At 33.9% G+C, this 24,631-nt stretch overlaps 2 protein-coding genes across 4 annotated transcripts in view; one reads left to right on the top strand and one right to left on the bottom strand.

Moving 5' to 3' along the window:
• Positions 1 to 13,521, top strand: part of Cdk9 (Cyclin-dependent kinase 9) — a 104,526-nt gene extending 91,005 nt beyond the window's left edge. For 2 of the 3 annotated variants that reach the window (XM_090374931.1, XM_090374928.1), the window contains exon 7: positions 4,241 to 4,869. In XM_090374931.1, coding sequence (XP_090231057.1) covers positions 4,241 to 4,525 — 285 coding nt within the window. In that variant the 3' untranslated portion in view covers positions 4,526 to 4,869. Of the gene's footprint in view, positions 1 to 4,240; positions 4,870 to 13,336 lie in introns of those variants that run through there. The other variant, XM_090374930.1, reaches the window with a different exon arrangement.
• Positions 13,522 to 21,757: 8,236 nt separating this feature from the next.
• Positions 21,758 to 24,631, bottom strand: part of LOC150083887 (prostaglandin E synthase 2-like) — a 35,737-nt gene continuing 32,863 nt past the window's right edge. The window contains exon 6 of the mRNA XM_090374927.1: positions 21,758 to 21,985. Within this exon, the coding sequence (XP_090231053.1) occupies positions 21,836 to 21,985 (150 nt within the window). The 3' untranslated portion in view covers positions 21,758 to 21,835. The remainder of the gene's footprint in view (positions 21,986 to 24,631) is intronic.

The raw sequence follows: 24,631 nt of genomic DNA, 5'->3' as shown, positions 1-24,631 counted from the left end.
TAATTGATTTTCAGCAATTGTATCTGGGTGGATACAATACCAGATACAATGTGCATTGTATCTGGGTGGAAAGCTTTACTGTGTCTTCCCAAAGCAGCCTGTTTGCTGATGCCAATCAAGTTCACACTGATATGAACCGATAGTTTAAAGCAACAGAAATTTAAAAATCAGAAGAAATGAAAATGACACTTAATTTTCCCCTCATTATGTGACAGATTACACACTGGTCTTTGAATATTTATTTCTGCAGGTGAAATATAAATGAATAAAATGTACTGTGTCAGCCTAATGCTTTACACGAGAATTCCCTTATTAATTATCAGTGAGTCAGTAATTTTCCTTACGAATAACTGGTGATCCTGTGACCTTCAAACAAAAATCTTCCATATGCTATGAATAATTTATTTGTTTGAGTGTGGTAGAATTTTTTAATGCTCCGAGGTGTAGTTATTTTCTTTTCTCCAGGCATCAGCATTGGGGTGTGACAGACTTATATCATTGCTGGCTAGCTTTGGGTTACCTTGCCTACAGTCTTTGAATGATGATACCTTATTCTTTATCTGTTACTTCAAGATGTTGGGCATCTTGAATAATGGATGTACATAGTACAAATTTTAAAAAATTTTGTCCACTGATGAAGTGGAAATTTTACAAACCAGAATGCATGTTTTTTAATAATCAATTATATCCGGCCAGTTCTCGCTTTACGAGTTCCTGGGTTTGTGAGGGTTTTTTTTTTTTTTTTTTTTCCACATATCAACAAAATCGAAAATATGAACATTAATTGCAAAAAATGAATGTTAAGCATTCATAAATACGGCATTTCAATCTATGCACATAGCTGTACAATACAGTTTACCCCACTTTACAATATTAATCCATTACCATTTTATCGCAAAAATATCATATGAACCCAATAACACATTGTTTTTTGATAATTCATTTCTCAACCTCGGAAGTTCAAATTTTTGCTATGTAACTCCCTAAAAGGTCGTTTTGTAAATTGTGTTAGTTACCAATTCAAATCATTAAACACACTACACTTTCATAGTTATCATGTGTTATAAGAACCAATTTTGAACAGCTTTGTGATATTTTTCTAAAGCACATTTTTGGAAGTCACGACCATAAAACTATGAAAACAAATTGCAGTTTCCAGTTTATTGGGCTTTTCTGTTACTGCAAGCAGTTATAAATGGATAGTAAACTCAATGTTATTGCATAATAAAATACCGATAGCTGGAATTGTGAGTTTTTACGTTATTATGGTGAAATGTGTTCCCCCTTTACTGAAATCTTCAATCGTATTTGTTACTCTGCACAAATCATGTTAGTTGCAATTTTTGCGTTCTGTTAAAAAATGTTTATGCATGCTATTGAAATTTATAAAGAAAAGAGAAGCTTATCTTGGAAATAAACACCTCTTGAAGCATTTCTGAAGAAGATGACTCCTTGTGCAACAAACGAACAAGTGATGACGAAGAATAAACATTCTTTAACATTTGTAAGACATAAATAATTTCTGTATTTTACAGGCTGTTTTCATTATCTTTGGATAAATCAATCATTGTTTAAACATAAACTAATTAGATAACGTAACCCCTATATTTAACATTGTCTATTCGAAATAAATTCCTGCATTACGAGTGTGCGCCAGGAACGAATTAACTCAAAGTCGAGAACTACCTGTACATGTGACATTACCAATGCATATGCAATATGTCACATATATAGGTAGTATATGGGTGAACTGGAATGGCATTCCAGTGCACCTAATCTGTTCTGAGCTTGAATTCTGGAAGATGTATTTTTTAAACATATATTTAATGTAATTTGGTTTAGTTTCAGTTTCACTTGATTCCTATGCAGTGTAATGTTCATTCAACCTATTTTTGGCCGGTGTATTGTTATACCCTTAAAACATTGCATTAGATGTTCCAGCTATGGTTTAGGTTTTGCAGTCTGCATTGTACATTTTTTGAAAGGTTGTTGCACTCTACATTATGTTACTGTTGTTCAAAAGCAAGTTAAGCCAGATTGGCAAATCGTTCAAGGAGAAAAGTTAGTTTGCCATATTATCCATTGAATCATCAGTGAATTCTGGTAGGTTGATGCACATATTCATCATTCTTTTAATTACTACTTAGTTATGTGAATATTTATGTAAGTTAATAAATGTCATAAAAAGCTTTATTTGATAATTGTCATTTATTATATAATATAATTGCATTATATTAGGTATATATATTGAAAAATCACTTTCAAATGCCTTTTTTAGTAGATGAAACAAGTTAGTGAATGTACACAGTACATTAGCAAATTTACACTAATATATTTCCATATATTGGTGTGAATTTTTGGCAGTTTAATAAATGAACAGGCAGTATTGCTATGAAAAGCCTGTCACTGAATAAAGTAATGAGTACTTAGATATTTGAATATTTATGTATTGCATAAATGTTTACATATCTAATATATTTTCAGAGCGCTTCTTGTAATTCAGATCATACTCACAAATTCCAGCTGTGATAGATGGAGTTTCTAATAAATGCTTATTAGAAATATGGAATCATATAATGATTTGAGTTTAAGATGGAGTGGAACAACATTAGATATTTTGAATCGATTTAATTTTAATGTTTGCTTTCCAAAGTTATTGAACTCATGCCCGTACAAATTTTATGGAGTATCACCATTACCTTATGTGCTTTTGTTTTGGTGGATATGTAGACAATTTGTTTGTAGTAAACAGTCACACACTTTAGGAGTAGTCATTTTGAATTAAAAAAAAAAAAAAAAATTTTGTATAGAGATATGACTCTTGTCTGAATTTTAAAAAATATCTATATATTTTTTGAATGATAAAAAGCAATGAAATAATAATATATGAATAAATAAAAGAAATAAACACTACTAGTTTGAAGTCTGCTTATTTTTATTTATTTTTTATTATATTTTACCATTCAAAACTCCATAGCCATTTTTTAAAATTCAAATAGCCACTGCTCTATACCCATTCAAAATTGGTCCCCTGTTTATATGAAGTTTTATTTGAAATTACTGCTGCCATTAGCTACTGAAGTTTATTGCTTTTTTCTTATTAATTACCTTGTGTATATATTTAACACAGGCACACGATTTGATCAAACTATTTATTACAAAAGAAGCAGTGCAAAGAGCAGGCGATGATGACGAGCAAGTATAGGTGAACCATAACCATATTGCTGGTTTGAGCTGCTTCCCATTCCATCAAACCAATAATGAGTGTTGGTGTTGAAGGTCAAACATGTCTTGGGTGAAGAATGGAAAACATGGAGTGGAGACACTAAATGTTAACTGCATTTGTTGATTGATAAACAACAGCCGGTTGTTTATCATCAATAAATAAGTATTTCCAAAATGGCCAACAATCTGCAACATGTTCAGGTCGATTTCCAACTTGAAGCAGTGATGAAATCAATACCAACAATAACTCAAATATTTCAATTTGAGTTAGTTATTGTTGTTCAATTTCATTAAGATGACATATATTTTGTTTTTAAACAAATAAGTATAGCAAGTTTAATCCATTTCTTTACCAAATATAAATGAATGAATAAATATTTGAAAGTTGAGCTGTTGTGACTTGAAGAGTACAAATTATATATATATATATTTTTTTTTTTTTTTGGATTTGTGCTATTTTAGTATTTAGTGTATAGGATAAAAAGTCTCTTCACAAAAGAGAAATTGAGAAGCTTTTAATTTGCACAGAAATGGGCCATCCAATAGTTTCACTATCATTTTGGCATCATCAAAATCACGGCATTGAAAGCTACAGTCAGGTTTTTCAAACAGGATTGACTGAAATACTATATGCCAAAATCAAAACTGTTGTGGCTTTTAAGTCATTTAGGTAAAGTTTTCTTGATAAATTGAGTATTTTGTAAGAAGGTTTGTAAATATTTAATAGTGTGACATTGAAAATGAACCTTGAAGTTTCAACATCATTTCATCTCACCACTGAAAAAAGGTATATTTTGGTCCATTCTACTGTTAGCTTCTTTCTTTCATTCTGTTGATATCTGGGTATATCTGTTGAATAAGTGCTCAAGAACAAGTGTAGTGAAATAATGTTTTACAAAATTTACAAAATAATGTTTTGTAAAAAAAGTATTATGATATATATTTCTGCACTTACTAAATATTAACGTGTTTAGTAATGAAGTGGCAAAATCTGATTGTGATTTTTTAACTGCAGGCATATGTGAAGGACCCTTATGCTTTGGATTTGCTCGATAAACTGCTCACGCTGGATCCAAGCAAAAGAACAGATAGTGATAGTGCCCTAAATCATGACTTCTTCTGGATGGACCCAATGCCCTGCGATCTTGCAAAAATGCTGTCACAGCACACTAAGTCAATGTTTGAATATTTAGCACAGCCAAGGAGACGAGCTATCCAGCAACCTCATCCACAAGCTCCCCATTCTAGAGCAATAGCACCCACAGCAAATGATGGCCAATATCATGATCGTGTATTCTGACCAGGTGCCCCTAACTAGGTACATTAATTTTTTTGTACATAATTAGGCAATATGGATTCACGTACAGAGAAAATGAAGTGCATGTGTGTATATATGTGTATATACTGTATATATGTATGTTTGTACATTAATATATTTTATTAATTGGAAAGCACACTTCAAGGTCATTCCTTACGATTGTAGTGAACTTCGTGGTTCTTTTATATTTCATACCTTTCTTTCCTGTTTTTTTAATTCTTAGACAGAATGTTTATTTTTAGTATGCAACAGCTGAAAGAAAAAATATTTTGTCATAATTTTGACCACTGTTTAACTCTTTATTACAGTATGAATGAAGCATTATACTAGGGTGGATTTTTGTAATCCAGCATTTTAATTTCTTCTCTTAGTTTTGTGTATATAACATTACTTTTAGACCTGTTTATACCGGTTGTATATGATGAATTTTAATGTTGAAAGTAACAGTGATAAAATTGATTTCATTTTAGAAGTGGCTCCTTTCTTATTATATTCTGACCTTGAGAAAAAACTATATAGATTTTAAAACAGGAAGATACATAATATAATTAGCCTTTTCTTATATATTCCAACACACTCACTGTTATGAAGTTATTAGAGCATGGTTTAAATGTTTGTTATTAATTCAGCCAGATATTTCAAGACCTCAATTGTTGCCCTTTCACTCAAAATTTTTTGAGACCATATCTTGCACATTAAAGGGCTAGGCATTCAGTCATATACCTATCCCTGCTTTTCCTATAGGAATTTTTAGTGGGAATCTTAATATACATGGAAATTGGCTTTGAAGAACACATGTACATAATACAGTACCCACAGACATTTATTTTGTAATAATTGGACCCACATGCTCAGAAATAAAATGAAAATATAAAATGATACTTAGTAATAATTATATCTAATAAGTACACACATATCAAATAACTGTCTACATGTATAAAAGATAGTTGGGGCAGGCATAGCTAAATAAATTGAGCTATGAGTTAAATGGGTTAGTATTTGTTGCATATATGGAAGTACACCTGTCATGTGTTTAACATGAAATATAGATTCTGATCACTTATGCAATTCTCACCATAAAGTTTGCAAATAATCGCTTTGGATTGCTGTATATACTTAGCAGGGTCCATTGGAAAAGTGTGCTCCTAAAACAGAAATGAAAAACTGCAGAAAGTGAAATAGATGCTCAGAAAAAAGAAGTTAGCTAGTGTTGATTTTTTTAATAATAATGACAATCAAGGAAAGTTGCTGAATGGTGATCACATTTTTAGGGGAAGGAAATATGGTTTTTATGATGGCAATGAATAAATGTGATAAGGAGAAATATTTACTTTCCCCTTCTCTTCCCATCACTTTTAATGTAGTATAAAATAATGATTTTTCAGGTTCTTGCTTTTCAGATACAAACCCAAATCATAACTTTTTAATCTAGTATAAAATAATGATTTCAGGTTCTTGCTTTTCAGATACAAACCCAACATATACAACCCAAAAATAATATATATACAGTCAGTCCTCGTATAGCACGATAGTTGTGTTCCTAGAAACCCTCGTGCAATATAAACAACAGGCCCTATTGGAAAAATAGGGTTAGGTGCCGACCACCCAAGATTGAACACACATTTGTAACCAAAACATTACCAAACATAATAAATAATCGTAATAAAATACTTTTGTATTTTATTACGACTATTACGTATTAAAATATTGCTAATGCTTTTGCTTCTATCGTAAGCAAACTTGTTTTTTGTTTGATTTTCTATCCAAACAGATGACAGCCATTCCATCTCTTCCAATTCTTTGTGTCTTAATCTAATGGATTTTAATTACACTTTGAGTTGTTCCTGCTATGAAAGTTGTTTTTATTTTCTCTGCATTCTTTGTAATTCTCGGCGTTGCCTCATTTAGGTCTGTAGCACTTGCAATATCACGTGGTCTTTCATTTCGCCCAAAGCGTTTCACAATTTCATATTTTTTCTCTATCGACAGAGGCAGACTGGCCATAAGGCTTACCGGAGAAACCCCAGTGGGCCGGAGGCTGGTGTGATTTTGGCCATAAACGCTAGTATGAGGCTACTATAAATTTTCCCAGGTAACAATTTTTGACCCAGTCCACCTCTGTTTATCGATATTGCTTTTCTTTTTCTCTCTGAATCTGCAGTATCTTCACCAGGACGCTTCCTTTTCACAGCTTTTAAGTATTTTACTCATTTTTAGGGAATAAAGCACAATTACAAAATGAGGAGGCATGCTTGATACAAAGCTGCGGGCGTGTAGCAACTGAATAAACAACACCGTAAAGGCAGAGATACACTATTAACACCTCACATTTTACTAAAGCACATTTCTAGGGGCTACTACCATAAAACAATTTCCAGTTGCATTTCTGCTAGTGGAATCTATTATAAACTGGTAGTAAACTCGATCTAATTGCATTTGCGATTATACCGATAGCTGGAATTGTGTGGGTTTTTACGTTATTATGGTGAAATGTGTTTCCCCTTCACTGATATAAAAAACAAATACATTTTCAGAATCTTCTCTTCATTCCTATCATGTTGCATTCAATTGGGGTGATTCTGCATTCGACTGCCATTTCTTGTAAACACAAAGGCGAATTGTGCATAAGCGAATTCGGTTCGTGTTATATAAGATATCGTTCCCCTATTTATAAATCGTGTATGATCGAATTCGTGTAGTGTAAACACGTGTTATATGAGGACTGACTGTATTTATTTATTAAATGCAAAAATTTCTAAGCTCCATCTAATAATATTATTAAAAAATAGTTCTACAAATATTCAATTAAACACTACGTAGATTGTTTCTACTCATTATACATCTGACAAAATTAATGGCTAGTGATATGCACAAATTTATTTTATACAAAATGTCTTGCAGGCTAGGAACCTGTGAGGCTTCCTGTTTCTATAGACAAAGGGGTCTGCTCAAAATATGTCCCAGAAGGTTGACTCTGCTTGCTGAAGAATTCTATCACTCCAATTTAAACATAATGTACATTAAGTTGTATCTCCAGTTATCCATTGTGAACTGGGTAGTTTCAAGTCCCTTTTCCCATGGAGCAATGGGAAGTCTAATTAGTCATCACACAACTGTGTTTAACAGAACACTTAGTCTATCCATAGGCATATTTTACAACCAATCCTTTATGATGCATCTTTGCCATTTGCAAATGTAAAGAACAGGTCTTTATATATACAAATTACAGACGCGTGTGTGTGTGTGTGTATATATATACACAGACACGCGTGTGTGTATATATGTGTATATATATATGCGTGTGTAACTCCTTTACTGCCTTAAAAATGCTGAAGGCTATTACACTGTTACAAAAATTCAGAGGAGTTTACAAACAATAAAACTTCAGCAGAAGTATTAGATGTCGGAAGAATAAAAATAATAAAAGGGTACCGCTAAGTTCAAAGAGTCCTTGAACATTTAAGTTCAGCGGTAGGTGGTGGAAGCAAGGAGGCGAACATGTGATACATCAAACCAAAAGGGATTACCACTTGGCTTCGGGAAGAAAGTCAGTTGCAGATATCCAGAGAGCGAAGGGGTTTTTAATTCTTTAGAACTTGTGCACTTACAAAAATGAGCACTAAACACCTGGAAAATATAAAATTGCATTCTTGCTGTTGAGACAACACTTTGCATAAAAACTGTTTTAGGTCAATTGTATTATTCACAAAGAATTTATTGCATTTTTTGTTCCTGTTGAAGATTATATGTTGCATGGGAGATGATCTTACTATCTGACAGGGGACATCTCCAAAATATGTAATCCCAAGAGCTGATGGTCATTGGTCATTTTTACCATTAAGCAAATCAATGATTGGATCAAAGGGATTCAAAGATTGAATCCCTTTGATCCAATCATTGAAACAGCACAGATCCAGACAGTAACACTGGTTGTTTTAACTTCCCTGCTGTCTAGTACTCAAGGCTTGTAATGGCCCACATGCAGAACTATTATGTGTTTAAACAGAATTTTTTCTTTTGTACACTGCTTGGCTGTTTGCTTAGATAAAATATGAATTCACAACTCAGCATGTGTTTACCAGTACAGGCCACCTGCTGGCTAATGAGAAGATAGTAAGCTTTGAAACATCTGTCCTGGTGGTGTCTTGTATTTTTAAATGCATAGCAGATTTAAATTTTGTACCATTACCTGTTCAGGTGTGGTATACAATTTAAAAAGTTATTGGTAATTTTGGTTGAAGTCTAAGTTGGACAGGAGATCAAACCTTAGTGCTGAGTTATTTGAGTTGAGCCTTTTGATGGAGCAGTGTTTCCCCACGATCATATACCTACTGCAACATGCCCCAAATTTATTGAGTTTGACCTTCTGAGTTGAATTATCCTCTGCTGTCCTATATTATTAAAAAAATTTTATCTTGACTGACCAATATAAATTAATAATTTTTTATAATTTAAATAGATGTATTATGAAATTCAATGGTGCCTCCGTAGCCAGGTGGGCAGGAGCAGTAGTGCATAGCACACGCTTCTTGATTAGACCGGGGTTCAAGCCCGTACCCACCAAATACGGAGGATGTGGCAGGTCAGGGAATGACCACTGCATATTCCCAGCCCGGATAAAGGGTGAGGGTTGGCATCAGGAAGGGCATCCGGCTGTAAAAATTGCATGCCAAAACAATAAATGCTGACCCCATATAATAATGGGAAAAGGCGAAGACAAAAAAAAAAAAAAAAAAAAAAAAATTATGAAATTCAATAAAAATGCACTGAATATAAACAGATATTTTACAAAATAATCTGAGATATTTAAAGTCTGATTTCATTTGCCCACCTTTGGTGAAATTTTGAATGGCTTGATAGATGTTTCTAAGAGAAGTATAAAATTTTATGAAAATAATTTCAGCTGGGAGTCAAGTTATTACATATGGGTGGACCAGACAAACATGTTGAAGCAAATGGACGCCTAATACATATTTGCAGACATGCCGAGAAACTATTTATACACTTTGTCATTGTTCAGGAAGCTACTGATATGGCATATCTGTGAGCACATTTACAATCAGCATTATTTAGATAGTATGAATCAGAGCTGTAATATTGAGGTAAACTCCTTATTATCTTACTAATCAGCATTATTGAAAGAATGCTACTTTTAAGGAGTACTCTTGTTTAAAACACAACTAATATTCAGCTAATGGTATGAGAATGCATTACTGGACTTCATTGACTTATTGTTCATGTTGTGAACAAATGCAGTATTGAAAATAATACATTTCATTCTGCAAAGAGTTTTTTTTTTTTTTTTTTAACAATATAAAAGAAACAGTACTATAAAACTAAATTCACTAGTGTAGTCTTATATACGTTGCAATGCCTGCCATATATTGCGGTTTCTGTACATGGCTAGAGCAGAAAGGGAATGTGGAATTAGTTGTAAAGAGAAGTAACAATATCCATCAGTGACAGTCCAGGTTGAAGCTCTTTCATCTACTGATGAAGGGTAACTTTTGGAAGAAGGTGCAAAGTATGTTCCTTTTTAAACTTCTCACTAAGATTGATATTGTGCCATTTGTATCATTCATAACAGCCCTCTTGATGGCACTGCTTTGCCGAAATCTGAGTTTTCTCACAAGACCTCTTAGATGCTGTTAATGTTTTCTCCTGCCATTCTATGTTCATCCAGCTCCTTGAGGTCTTGCATATTTAAATTCTCCCCATAATGATGCATTTTGTGTTATCAACTTCACGAAATCTTGCATTGTTACTGTTTTGCAATTTCTTGACTGCTTGGACATTAAGATCTATGAAATTGTGGACTGCTTCAGTGGCCTTTCTCTATGCAACATTCAAATACTCAGTGGAACCTTCATCCCTGGCTGCCACAACAATTTCAATACTCTACGTGATGTTAATGCGTCTGAAATCTTTCAATAGTTTGATTATCCTTGCTAGCAGTAGCATTTTTGTTATACCATGAAGTCACGAAAGGACAAAAGTTACTTTGTTGATATTGGACTTGAATTTGTGCAGATTGTAGTTTTTGGGAATACATTGTGAAGGAAGGTTACTCCAAAGAGCAATAGTAGTAGTGATAACTGTGAAGAGGAGTTGAGATGGTAAATGAATTGACTAGTTGGAGCATGTCTTCAGCCTGGTTTAGAAGAAAGGAGGATTTACGGATGCCAATTCTGAACAGTGCCCATAGCAATGCTTATAGGAAAGGCATGCAACAGAAACTGAATGTCTGTGAAGACAAAACTGGGTTTTTAAAGGGTTGGAGGGTTTTTTTTTGTTTGTTTGTTTGTTTGTTTGTTCATTCATTGGAGAATTACAAATTAACATTTAAGGAATTGGTTGGTGGTCGATATTTGAGAAGTTGAAGCTATTTCTTCAGAATAGGTCTTCTCAAAGTGTAATATCACTTTGAAAAGACTGACTTTGACAATGTTAACTTCACTATGGTGAAGCTATCACTGTCAAAAGTATGGATGGAAGTTCATTAAATATACAGAAGGAAAGAGTGGAAGATTTTATATAACTGTTTCCAGTTAAAAGTTTCTTCGAAAACACTCATAACTACTTGAGAAATTAATAATAATATTAGTTTTGTTAAAAACCTACAGTTAATATTAAAATAAATCATCATATTCATATTAAACTAATCATAATAAATCGTAATTTTTGTTATATATAAAGTTTGTCTGTCGAATCATATTATTGCATTCTGTGTGTGTATATGGATATTTATCCAAATAAAATGCCTTGTTCAGTTTGGATATGGCAACACTTAATAAAAGTGTTATTTGGTAAATTATAAGCTTGAGTATGCAACTGATGTTGCAATTAACAGAAAAGGATTATCAGATATTTTTCATTCACCACCTGTTATAATTGATAAAGGTAAAATACCAGGTAATTCTTGTAAGTTGAAATTTTATAGGCTTGTAACACTAATCTACTTCATTAAAGAAAAAGAAGTCATTTGAGCAACTACTGCTCATAATACATGATGTTTCATAATATGTGGACTGTACTTTCAGGACCTGGAAACAGTGAAGAGCTTGTATAAACTTATGATGTCCAGTTCTCAATTGAATTTGAATGTTAGAAAGTGGCTATTAAGTTTCAAATGGTGTGTGTGTGTGTGTGTGTGTGTGTGTGTGTGTGTGTGTGTGTGTGTGTGTGTGTGTGTGTGTGTGTACAAGATCCTCCAACATGCTTTGGCATACCTAACTTCCTAAGGAGTAATATTGACTGGTAGATGATAGTACCAGTTAAAAGTTGGATAAAAAAGATACATGCACTCATTTAGTTCTTTTCTTTCTGGGAAAGAAAAGAACTAAATTCTTTCACAAGAGATGGGGAATGAAGACATAGTAGGCATGTCTTGGCAGATAGTGGTAAAACATCCAGATTCGTCTCAAGCTAGGTAGACTATCATTAATGACCTCTAGAGAATGTCAGCAGCAGCAGTTAAAATAAGTAGTGCAAAGAAATAACAGACATTGACATATCTGACCCAAGTGAACTGGGGTAAGTATAGAACCAACAACCATCAGAAAAACACTTCAGCATCTTTCATGGTCATGCTGTTCTTTCCAAGCAGTGCATATCGCTGCCTATCCTGGTGAAGAGAATAGAAGCACCGGACATCACAGCATTGGCAGATTCTGATATGGAGTGACGTGTGTGTAGTTCAATCGATGGGTAAACACACCTTGGATGGTGACTTGTATTACATGGTTTGGTACATTGGTTGTCATTGATGAATCTACTTTTATTGTGACAGTTCTTTTGAGGAGGGGGAATTGATTTTATTAATTTGTAGTGAAGTTGCCATTTTCAGTGCAGATCTGAATCCAGTTGAACATCTCAGGTGTTTGAAAGATAGAGCAAAACATTCTAGTTCAAGCAGAGCTGCAGCCTTACATGAGTGGAGCAAGATTCCAGTTTCCACATATGGTATCAAAAGCTTTCAGATGTTTCATTTAATGTCCCGATACATACTGGAGGATAGTGCATGTGCATACACAAAGTATCTTTTGGCAATCATAATTAAAACTCCACATTGAGTAAGAAATTTTATACTATCACTTTGCAAAATAGTGCTATAAACTTGATATAAAAAATGAAGTACATTTTCTTTTCTCTATTCACTTTTATATGAAAGAAAGAAGTTATATAGGTGCACAGTCCATCTTAATTGAAATATTAATAAAGATAGCTTCTTTACAAGATTGATAAATGTTAGTTCTGCATCCACAGATCAGTTTTGAGATTTGTATTTATTTATTATACTAGGCAGTCCCAGTCAGTTTTTCTTACTAGGCAGTCCCAGTCAGTCACTGAAATTTTGCACTTCGTGTGCCTGCTCCATTATAGGGTACTGAAACCCTACAGTTCATATCATGTGGGTTCGAATCTCTACCAAGAACAATAGCTAGTGAAAAAGTTCTTGCACTAGCCCTCTCATTTCATCTGTCTCCTTCCGTCATGGTTGAAAGAGACATTCTATATGCCTCTCAAAAAATTGGAATGTGCCATGGAAGTATACAGTGCACATCTTATTCCACGTTGCTCTCACATACAAACACTGTTTTACTGTAAGTGATAGCTGCATTTGTGTATTTTCACAAGGTAACCTACCCACTATTAATTGGAACTGTACCACACATCCTAAGCTTACCCTGACTAAAAATCTCCATTCCAAAGTCCAGTGGACTGTTTTGCCCATCCACTTGACCACATTTCACACAGGTAGTTTTATCAGCATTGTTTTTGCTCCATTTGCAGCAGGACTTGTCACCTCCTGAAAACTTGTACTGCAAAATTTTGGAAAGCACCAAAGTCTGTCCTTGTCATCAGTAGAAAATCCAGAAGTTAGTGTTTGTATGCTGGGCGCTCCATCAATCAATTCCTCTTGTAGATCCTGGTATTCGTGGCACCTATACAGATGTAGCCAGTTTTTTTTTTTTTTTTTCCCCTCCACAAGTACACGATGAACATGCTGAATAATTTAGTTTTGAGATATTAGTGGTTAATAGTAAATTATTCTTATACTCGCACCCTTTCTCTTCTGAATGTAATCCTACCTGCTGCTTTCCATTCTATATATCAGCAGGATAAAAAAAAATTAATCTCCCCCCCCCCATTAAGTAAATCTATGTTACTTTGTAAACTGCTTAAGAAAATATGCATGTACTAGTTATATGTTTTGGTTTCTGTAGTTTCCACATTTGAAACTACACAAAAACATTGAGTAAGAAAGAATATCATTGTTAAGGTAAGTAAGAAAACTAAAATTGTAACGTTTGTCTTTTAATGGTTGTGAAATCATGATCAAATAAAGCAGTTGATACAAGTATAGGAAGTAAATAAAAGTCACAATTTCTATAATTAGAAAATGCATCAGTATTTATTGTTGCCATCTGTATAGGACTTTAGCAACCTTATGTAATTATTACCATTTGACAGATTTTTCATATTTTAATTTTTATACTTGTATCATGTTACCATTAAAATTTGTTTTTAACGTGCGAGTCTGTCTTATTTTTTTAAATGATGTGCTACCAGGTTACACTCTTTCTCGTTAAATGTAATTTCAGCCTGTGTGTTTGCATACTTTTATTTGTTATATAACCATCATTCAACCAGACAAATAGTTCTTCCCATTATGCTGTCATGTAGCAAGGTCAAGAGATACCTAGAAATAGACACAGTTGTACTTCCAAATCCTACCAGGTGGGTAAAGTGCCTGCCTGGCAACCCAAAGGTTGCAGGTTCAAATACCGCCTCGGGCTTGGATCAGAGTAGAAAATGCAAAAACTTTGAGAGGTGCATTATGGCCACAGAAGCTGATGCGGCAATAACTAACAAAAAAACCTTTCCAAATCCCACACCTTGTCTGTCGTTTTGTGCACAAAAATTCAGTTAATTGCACGAAACCCATGTTACACTTTTTCTTTCTCATTAAATATCATTTCAGTTTTGTGTTGCGTGCTTTAATTTGTTATCAACAATGATATAGAAAAAGAAAGTGTTTAAATAAAATGGAAAGCATTAAATATTGAAAGATTTAAAAGAAAATTGTTTGATCTGATGATTGAATCTAAAGAGGGGTGGGCAAGCCAGGAAACAAACCTTACATTCATTCTTAAAAAAATAAAAGAAATTTGGTTGAATACAAGATTTCCTCATCCTCTGATTGAAAAATGTGATCAAATATCATCAAATAGGAAACAGTATTATTCATGTATATTTTATTTTAACCTAAATTTTTAGTTACTAACCTTTTAGTTTTAATATGCAATTTACCGATCAATAAAAATAAGTTTTTAAATGGTGTAAGTATTAATAATTTATATCTTTTATGTAACCTATCATTTAAGTTAGATTACATAAAAGCTTTACTTTGTGACTTAGTTCTGCAAAGAACTAACTAAAGTTTGAATGTTATTTCAAATATTCCACTGATTAGCATTAATACAATTATATTATATTAATAATGAAATAATTTGTTGAAAAAAAGTGTATATTTACATCTTTCAAAATGTCTATTTAATTCAAATTCAAAATAAGGAAAATGGAGATTAAGCTTCATTTGTGAACAATTACACTATGAAAACAACTCGCTGCTACACAGCAAACTGCAAAGAAAAGCAATGAAATTGTGGTAGTCTTATAAAAAGCCCATTCAAACTAACACCTATAGGACCATGACACTGCAGTTTGTTATTATTGTGACTCAGCCATTTCTTATTGCCTATTTCTAGTGTTGTAGTATAAATTGGTTTCACTGTAAATGGCTTCATTGTGTACACACACACACAGCATAAACAATGAAGTAGTCATACTTTTTAAATTTTCACAGTACCTCTCTATACATTGCCACTGGAGGAAGTTTCAGTTGTTGCTGAGATATGTGGAATCTAGAATGATCATAGTAAGTACAGTCAGTTCTGCTATAACACAGTGCATGTGTTCCTAAAAATCTCTCTGTTATTATATTTTGCATATTAAAAACAACAGCTTATGGGAAATATAGGGATAAGGGCAGAGCACTCAAAAAAAAAAAAGTTCTAGTAAGTAAAACACTAAAAAAAGTTAGAAACCCAATAAAATTGCTAACACAGGTTAAACATCGTAAATTTCTAAAAAATAAATATACCACTTTACCTTGACAAGATATGAAGTTCGTTATTTCTGTTCACTGACATTTTCTTTTTTGGATTGTAAAATTTAAAACAAAAAAAGATAAGCAATCAATAAGGGCGAACATGGGACATACAAATTGCACAAGTGAGATACGGAGTAACAAGTTTACAAAGCTTAAAAATAGGAACGAAGAGAAGATTCTAAAAATTTGGTTTTTTTTATATGATTGAAGATTTCATGGAAGGGGAAACACATTTCGCCATAATAACAAAAACCCACAGAATTCCAACTATCGGTATTATTGCAAATGGAATAAGATTTGAGTTTACTACCCATTTATAATTAATTGCACTAACTGAAAAGCTCAATAAACCGGGAACTGCAAATTGTTTTATGGTAGTGACCTCTAGAAATGTGCTCCTCTGCTCATGCTGTCACATCTCACAAAATTTCTGTTCGAACAGAAAAATATGAACTGAAAACATAAGTTGGCCTACAATGTATGTTATCTTTGTGAATACAGCAAGTGACAGCAGTGTGTCTCCCACCAATACAACTGCAGTAAATGGGAAATATAGTTTTCACACATTTGACATTTTTTTAACTGCGTAAACTTGTATGTATTGCTGTGCCAGTCGCTACGTTAAGCTTGGTGCTGGGTTTTGCGTTCACATAGTGTTACTCATAGACGAAATTGCGCATGAGTGAATGTAAAAATCTCATTATATCACATTGTTCCCTAATACAAAGGGTACTAGGAAAGTTTTGCAATACAGCTTTGTTTATTTAATTTTTTCAAAGTAATTTCCTCTACATTCAATACACCTCTCCATCCTCCGAAACCAATCTTTAAACCAGTTCTGCCAAGTTTCACTAGGGAGTAAAGCACACTCGTTGTCCCAAGCCCGTAGAAGGTCCTCATCACTGGAAAACCGCCTCCCTTTTAGCTTCATTTTCACATGCGGGAACAGTGCAAAGTCGCAGGGAGCAAGGTCTGAACTGTAGGGAGGGTGCTCGAGAAGTTTCAGTCCTGTCGTGGTCAAATATTCGGTGCAGGCTTTGGTGCGGTGAGCTGGAGCATTTTCGTGATGGAGGTACCAGGTGTCCATTCTTGACTTTGGCCGCAGGTTCTTCATAGATCCAATGACTTTAGGCAGGCATTGTGCAGTATACCACTTAGCTGTGACTGTCTTCTGCGTGTCCAAAACGACACGTTCCACAATTCCACTCGATTTGAAAAATACAGCTATCATTTTCTTCTTTACAGATCGGGATTTTCTGACAATTACGGGTGTGTCGTCATCATCAAAGACCCAAACTTTGTTTTGAGCCTTGGTCGGCAGATCGTAATAGTACAGCCAAGTCTCGTCACCTGTCAGGATGTTGTTCACATACCAAGATTGTCCCTTATCAAACTTTTTTAACATCTCCCGGCACCAAGTCACACGTCGTGTCATCTGCTCTTCAGTCAGTTGATGCGGCACCCAGAGAGAACAAAGTTTCTTCACGTGCAAATGATCTTGCAGAATCGAACGAATTGCTGGTGCATTTAGGCCCAAAGTATCCTCTATCTGTTGGTAGGTCACTCGCCTGTTTTCGTCAAGCATTTTCCTCACAGCAGTAACGTTTTCCTCCGTAACTGACGTTCGTGGCCTTCCCGGCCTCTCAGAATCCTCCAGAGTGAAATTTCACCTTTGGAATTCTCTATACCACCTGAATATCGTTGTACGATGCGGACAATCATCATCTAGTGCAAGAGTCATTTCTTCTAAGCACTGGTCTATGGTTAAACCACGCACGAAATTATACCGCAAAACTGTCCTTATCTCATTTCGTGACCACGATGCCATCGCAAGCACTTTACACTCTCACTACTAATGAATAACTGAGCCCATCGACTTGGCGCGGCGGCTACTATGCACGTATGAACATGTCTCAACATGCAGCTTCCTGTGATTCATTGTTGCGTCATATTGCAAAACTTTCCTAGTACCCTTTGTATATCAATTGCATTGGAGCAAATTTGCATTTTGAAAATGTGCATTATAGCAGAACTGACCAGGTGTAACAACTTAGACCATGTGCAGCTCACTGCTTCTGCCATTTTTAATTATTTTTTTATTAATGTTCCACTTAATATTAAACGACCAACACACAAAATATGAAATAGTCACACATGCTAGAAGGAAGCAAATAGATATCTAAGTTAAAATCATGAACAGAACGATCCACTACCAATAACAGCTGTACACCCCTGCACTAGAGCAAAACACAGTATTACTTATTTTTCTGCATGAAATAGAAAACCCTCATTTTGAGACTAATGCAAATTTTCTTGAATTATTAATATAAACATATATGCATCTTTAAAGATAAAAATGAGAAGACATCCTCTCCCTCTTTTTCTCTTCTCTGCCATATGACAAGCCACCCTTTGGGTGACTTGTCAATGGCAGAGAAGAGAAAGAGGGAGGGGATGTCTTCTCAAAAAGTACACTGGTGTTCAAAGAAAGTGTATTACCCTTAAAATTGTAATAAGTATATGGCAATATTTCTTACAGATTGCATCAGATAAGATTGACACGTGTAGGTGATGATGTAATATTGCAGCTGTTGTTACTTTAAACTATATAAGCACACTCTGCAAGAGTTGCAGTCAATTCCTTGCTTGGTCAAGATGGTGAGTTACATGCAGTTGCTGCCACAAAGAAAGAGTGGTATTGTTGCTTTATGTGAAGAAGGATGTGCTGTTATATTGCTTATAGTGTTCTGTAATCAGTTGACAGTGAGTAATTTCTTTCCAAACTCAAGAATACTTGTTCTGCTGATAGGAAAAAAGGAACTGGACGCAAACGAGTCTCTAAGCCAAAACAGGACTGCATTTTGAAGCACTTATGCCTTAAAAACCGTAAAGCTTCTTCGTCTGAGCTGAAAAAAGAATGGAAAGAACATACAGGAGTGGTAGCAAGTGCAGTGACAGTCAGAAGATGACTCTTCAGAAATGGACACACAAAAAGTGAAAAAGGCCTGATTAAGTTGGTGTAAGGAGCATGTCAAATGGACCCCCAAGCAGTGGAAGTCAGTTATTTTTTCAGATGAGAAATTCAACCTGCATGGCTCTGATGGGAGACAAATGATTCGCAGTAGGAAGAATACCATCCAGACTATGATGTCTATAGTGAAATTCCCTACCAGCCAAATGATATGGGGGTGCATTTCGTATCACCTGCAGTTTATAAAAGGTTCCGTAAATGCCAATGTATACCTGGCTATATTGGAAGGCAAATTGCTGCCAACCATTAGAGACCATTTCAACCTGCCAGGTAAGTGCATCTTTTAGGATGACTCTGCTCCTTGTCATTGTGCAAAAAGTGTAAGTAGACACTTCTGTAGTTACTTTAGCTTCATTTCTGCATTCGACAGTAATGTGTTTACATTTGTTACAGGTGAAAAAATGGTTGGAAGAATGGTCCATTATAACTGTTAGCTGGCCAGAAACAGCCCAGCCAGACCTGAATCCTGTAGAGAACTGTTGGCATCATGTGGAATCAGTAGTTGCCAGAAAGAAACCAAAGACCCTTTGTGAACTTCATAATTGGTGTTTGGAACCATGAACTATCAGTTGGTTATCTTCAGGAATTGTTGTCAATGCCTCAACAGTGTGCTGCTGTCATCAGGGCCAGAGGTGATTCAACTAAATATTAGTTTGCACCTGGTGAACTTTTCATTTTGTTTTCCATTTAAAATGATAAACTGAAGCAAATTGAAGGCTTCTGATAACATTTCAGCCATAATTGTCGTGTTTACCAAAACTGTTGTATAAAGATTGCAAATGCTCATTTTGGAATATTTTGAGAGCACCTGTCAAATATTACTTAGCTTTGCCTTAACCTATTAATAAATATCTTTTTTTTTTATATTTCTATTTGTGATGCTAGTCATTAATATACCATCATACCATGATGCTAGTCATACCATCACGAAAAAGGGTTAGAAATGTGAAATTCCTAGGTGATGCACTTTCTTTGAACACCAGTATATGTTGTAGTGTTCTGTACAAATTATTAATTTGAATTATAATCACCCGTGATGTAGAATAAATTGAGCATCATAAAAAGATTGCTTTAAGGAGTGTAATGACCAAAGTAGTAATTGAGAGACTAGTTATAGAGGGTTTTCCATTTACTCTTAACTCCTTGGACAAGGTGTGTACTGAGGTAGCTACAGAAACAGCAAATGGTGCATCACGTATGGAGTGAGATTTGAGCAATATGGAATTTTTTTTACTGATGTGTAACAGTTTTTTCCCGAGAAGAGCATCTTTATTCCGACACCTCCAGATTTTTATGTACAGGGTGTACTTAATTTGAAGTGCTTGCCCAAATAACTTATCTGGATGAACTGAAATAAACACTCAGAACAGTATTTCTACACTGATTAAAAAGAGTGAAGAGATGTTGAATTGAGCACTTCCAGTACATTCTGTATTCATTTTTAATAAAATTTTGTACTACAGTCTGTTGCATTTTAATTAGCTAACCCTGCACAAGGCTAGTTATGTTAACTTAATTCTTAAAAAAAAAAAAAAATTAATAAGCACATCTGATTCACAATTTGAGAAATATGCATTCTCTCTTGTAGAGTCAACAGACAGTAGAAAACCATTTCTGATAAGGTTTTTATTTTTCCTCTTCAATACTTCCACGTACATATTGCTATATGTATGCAGGCATTTACAGTCTTGTGCAAGTTAATATGAACACGGTCAAAATATATGAAATCATTACTAATGTGATTACATATAACTAGTAGACTAGTTTATAAAGCATTGCATCCTGATTTGTTTTTTATTCTTCAATTGTTCACAAAGGAATATAAACACCAAGGAAAGGAGAGAATGTTTGTTGCACTGCACAAACATACTGGCATGAATCAATGGGGACTGTCAAGAAATGCAGTGAGTTTAGTAGCTGTAAATAAATTGATCAAACAAAAAGAACTGGGTGTGCATTGGAAGCAAAGGACATTATACAGGTTTAATTTTAAAATATATTAATTTATTTATATTTTAAAATATAAAATATATTAATTTAAAAAATATTAATTTTTTTTTTTTTTAAGAATTAAGTTAACATAACTAGCCTTGTGCAGGGTTAGCTAATTAAAATGCAACAGACTGTAGTACAAAATTTTATTAAAAATGAATACAGAATGTACTGGAAGTGCTCAATTCAACATCTCTTCACTCTTTTTAATCAGTGTAGAAATACTGTTCTGAGTGTTTATTTCAGTTCATCCAGATAAGTTATTTGGGCAAGCACTTCATTATACAGGTTTTACATATATGTAAAAGTGAATTAATTCAAGATAAAGAAGTGATGTTCTCCAAAAGGAAATTGCACGTACAGCATTAATATTCATTTCTCAACGGCAATGAAAATAAAGACTATTTTGGGCTGCAACATAAGGACTACAAGTAAGGGAGGAAAATCACTTTGAAGTCTGAGGACAAACATCAATACATAAGGCAAAATGCCATATTCCGGCATAGGGGAAGAAGAATAACGAGAAGTGGAGCGAATTTTTCCTTTTTGAAGAAGAAGAAATAGGAGAATGTGTCCTCGACTGGAAAATCTCGGTCCACATGATACTGTCATGTTTCAGTAAGGCCTTATACTATACCATACTTTCAAATTAATGGAAGCAAACAATACTGGTATCTTGATTGGACTGGGAAACTAAGCTAAAAACTCTGCTGTGAAAACTAATCTAAAAATGAATTTTTTTATTATTACAAAGTGGTTTCATGACAATGAATTCAAATATAAAAATATTTTTATTTTTAAAAGGAGGCCACAATTTATATTGATAACATTTTCTCTAAAAAAATGTTATTACACCGACAATTTGAATCACATGCATATTAATTTGCGTGAGATTTGTATAACGTAACAGTTGCAAAAGTGAATTAAATTATATTAAAATAAAAAGAACTGCATATTTGTACACTTAAGTATACTTTAATCTCAAATACTACAGAGAAATTTTAGAAATGTTCCTCTAAGTATGACTGTTAGTACTAAATTCATTAAGAAGTGAAGTACTTTGAACTAATACTACACCAAAATGGAATTATTATTAACACTGTGCTAAAGACAGTTCTTGTGCTCCCTGATGCATCCTGACAGCCTTTTTCATTCGTTCATACCAAGGTCCAACTGCAGTATTTTCTACCATGTCTGTAAACATTGTGCAACCTTCTATTGAGCTCAGAACACCATATACACCCTAGATAACACAAAAATCAATATTTTAATAGTTATTAATGTTAACAAAAAGAAGTTTCAGCAGTAAAAGGGGGGAAAAATCATTCTCAAACTAAAATTTATTAATGTTGAAATAACAAAGCTTATGATTCAAGCAAGCCCATGGAAAAGTTACGTTTGGATGTTTGGATACAGCAAAATCAGTAGCATGAAATACCCTGATACAATAAAAACAACTTCAAGGAATAGACTTGAATGCAAATAATGTTTTGTGAGAGAAAAAAAAAAAAGTTTATCAACAGTTAATAGGATCACACATAAATATAACTTACAGCACTAGTGCCAAAGTCAGCAACAAAACCCATGCTCTGTGGCACCAAAAAACGAAAATAGGCATGCTTGTGTTATAATTTTACCTGCCCCACAACCAAGTACCACTATACCAGAGCAACTCCAGCAAATAGTTAATTTCAAGACCTGTAATGTTCTCTTCCTTTATACTGGTTTTCACAGCAACCACATGGAATACACAATTATTCCTTCACAGTTAAGATCTGATAACGTGCAAGCAAGTACTGCTTGCACGTTATCAGATCTGTTCTATTAATTTAATAGTTAAGTATAATTATTATCTGTCAAGGAAGAAAAATAAGATCATTGTTGCAAAACAATTTGAAATTTTCTGTTAACAAGGTACAGGCTGAGCTGATAAATTGAGCATTGTACAATCTTTTCTAGGCCAAATTGATTGACAAGGCATTAGTAGTGGCATATGATGCAAAAAAGCAAGCTTCTCAAACGTTTTCATCAGCAGACCAATGATGAAAAGGAATTGTGGGTAGGCCATAATCAGGTGATATCACTACCATCCTAGCATGAAAAAATGGTAAAGAGAAGGGGATTCACAGGTGCATCTTGTTATTGTGACTGCGATAGTTGGGATTTTTGCAGTACCTATTGTAATTATTTTTTATGAACCCCTATCTTTTTCTCCATACTTGGAATCGGTCAACAAAAATTTTACCACTAAATTCAGTTAGCAGGAAATATTTGTGAAATTCCTTCATATTTCATATTAACTGGTTTCCACTGTAGTTAGTACAACATAAGTCATGATTCTATAAAATTTGAACAAAGGTTTTCTCCATATTTATATATAGCATCATAAAAACAGCTGCAGGTTGCATACAAAAAACTCACGGGGCCACACTATGTGAACCCCTGATTTAAGTTAAACTTCCACAATAGATGGAAGTTTGTTCCAGCAATCAACCACTCTGGTTTGCTCAACCAATCAACCACTAAAGGCAAAATTCCATTCCACACAACTATTCTGTAACCATCCTTCCTCAACTTGAATTTATGACCCCCATGTGTACCAGAGGAAGAATCCCATCACCACTGAGCTTGCTCAAACCATTCTAACTCTCATCGTGAACTTCCTCCTATCATGCACCTCAGCAAAATCAGACATTCAAATATAGCTCTAACTTATGGCTATTTTCTCAGTAGTAAGTCCTCCAATCATTTATGCTTAATACCATTAGTAAAATTATGTACAATATCCCTTTTTTGTGTCCTCTAAAGTCGATAGAAATACTAACCCAAGAGGGTCAACTTCATCTGATTACCAAAGTTAAACTAAATGACATGAACATGATCTTTTTTAAGAGTCAATCTGACTCTTTGTACCAGATTACAAAGGCTGAAATCCAAATTACCATAATCTGGAATGAAACCATGTAAAACAACCATATATGAATATTGCAGCCTCCAAGACAATTTAATAAAGAAACTATTTTGTAATGGCTTTAACACTCTCTAGGTCACAAATATAATTGAAGATGGGGCTTTTTACACACTTGTCAAATTGGCTATTTCCATTATGCCTTTAAACTATATGTCCATACTCAACTGAACATGCTATTTTCAAAGAAAACCTAAAACGTGGAATTTCTCTTTAAAAAAATCATTTAGACAAGATATGTCAGAAATTATAACTTGTATGATTTGATATCTGAAAGTGGTTGCACTTTTAGTGGGTTTAACTTGTTCTTCCAAAATTTTTCTTTTTTGTAAATGGAGTCGCAGAGCCCCCTTGTTAAATTTTTGGGGATTATTGAGCCCAGTGTATTAAAAAAAAATTGTTTGAAAAATTTAACAGACTATTTTAATGATCCTTAGCTGAAATTCTTGAACAAGCCTTTTTTTTCTTTAACAAATTGACAGCCCGTTTATAAGGGAATCCAGGGAAAAAAATAAAAAGCAGAAATCGGCTAAAAACATCTTAAGCTTATAAAAATTCAGCTTATTAACCCTGTTAAAAATTTACAGAAATGTTAATTTTCTCAAAAAACATGTGACAGTAAATCAGGTCATATGCATGTTCAGCATTACAAAATACATGGTGATAACATATTTTATTATGAGAAAAAGTAAAATGTTTTGGCAAACTATTTAAATCTGCCATGTTACAACTTTTTACTTTATATATATTAGATAGTATGAAACCAGAGCTGTAATGCTCAATACGTTCTACGGTGATATCAATATTTGTAAAATAATAAGAGAAGTTTAGTACGCAGAACACCTCCATATGATACTCTCCAGAAATTAAAACGAAAAACTTACATTAGAGTAATAAATAATTAAAAAATCAATTTAACAC

This window comes from Mastigoproctus giganteus, chromosome 6, assembly GCF_048544385.1.
Source record: "Mastigoproctus giganteus isolate SK-2022 chromosome 6, ASM4854438v1, whole genome shotgun sequence".
In the NCBI taxonomy this organism is placed as follows: domain Eukaryota; kingdom Metazoa; phylum Arthropoda; class Arachnida; order Uropygi; family Thelyphonidae; genus Mastigoproctus; species Mastigoproctus giganteus.
Note: the sequence above shows the minus strand (reverse complement) of the source record. Positions and strands in the feature narration are given on the sequence as shown.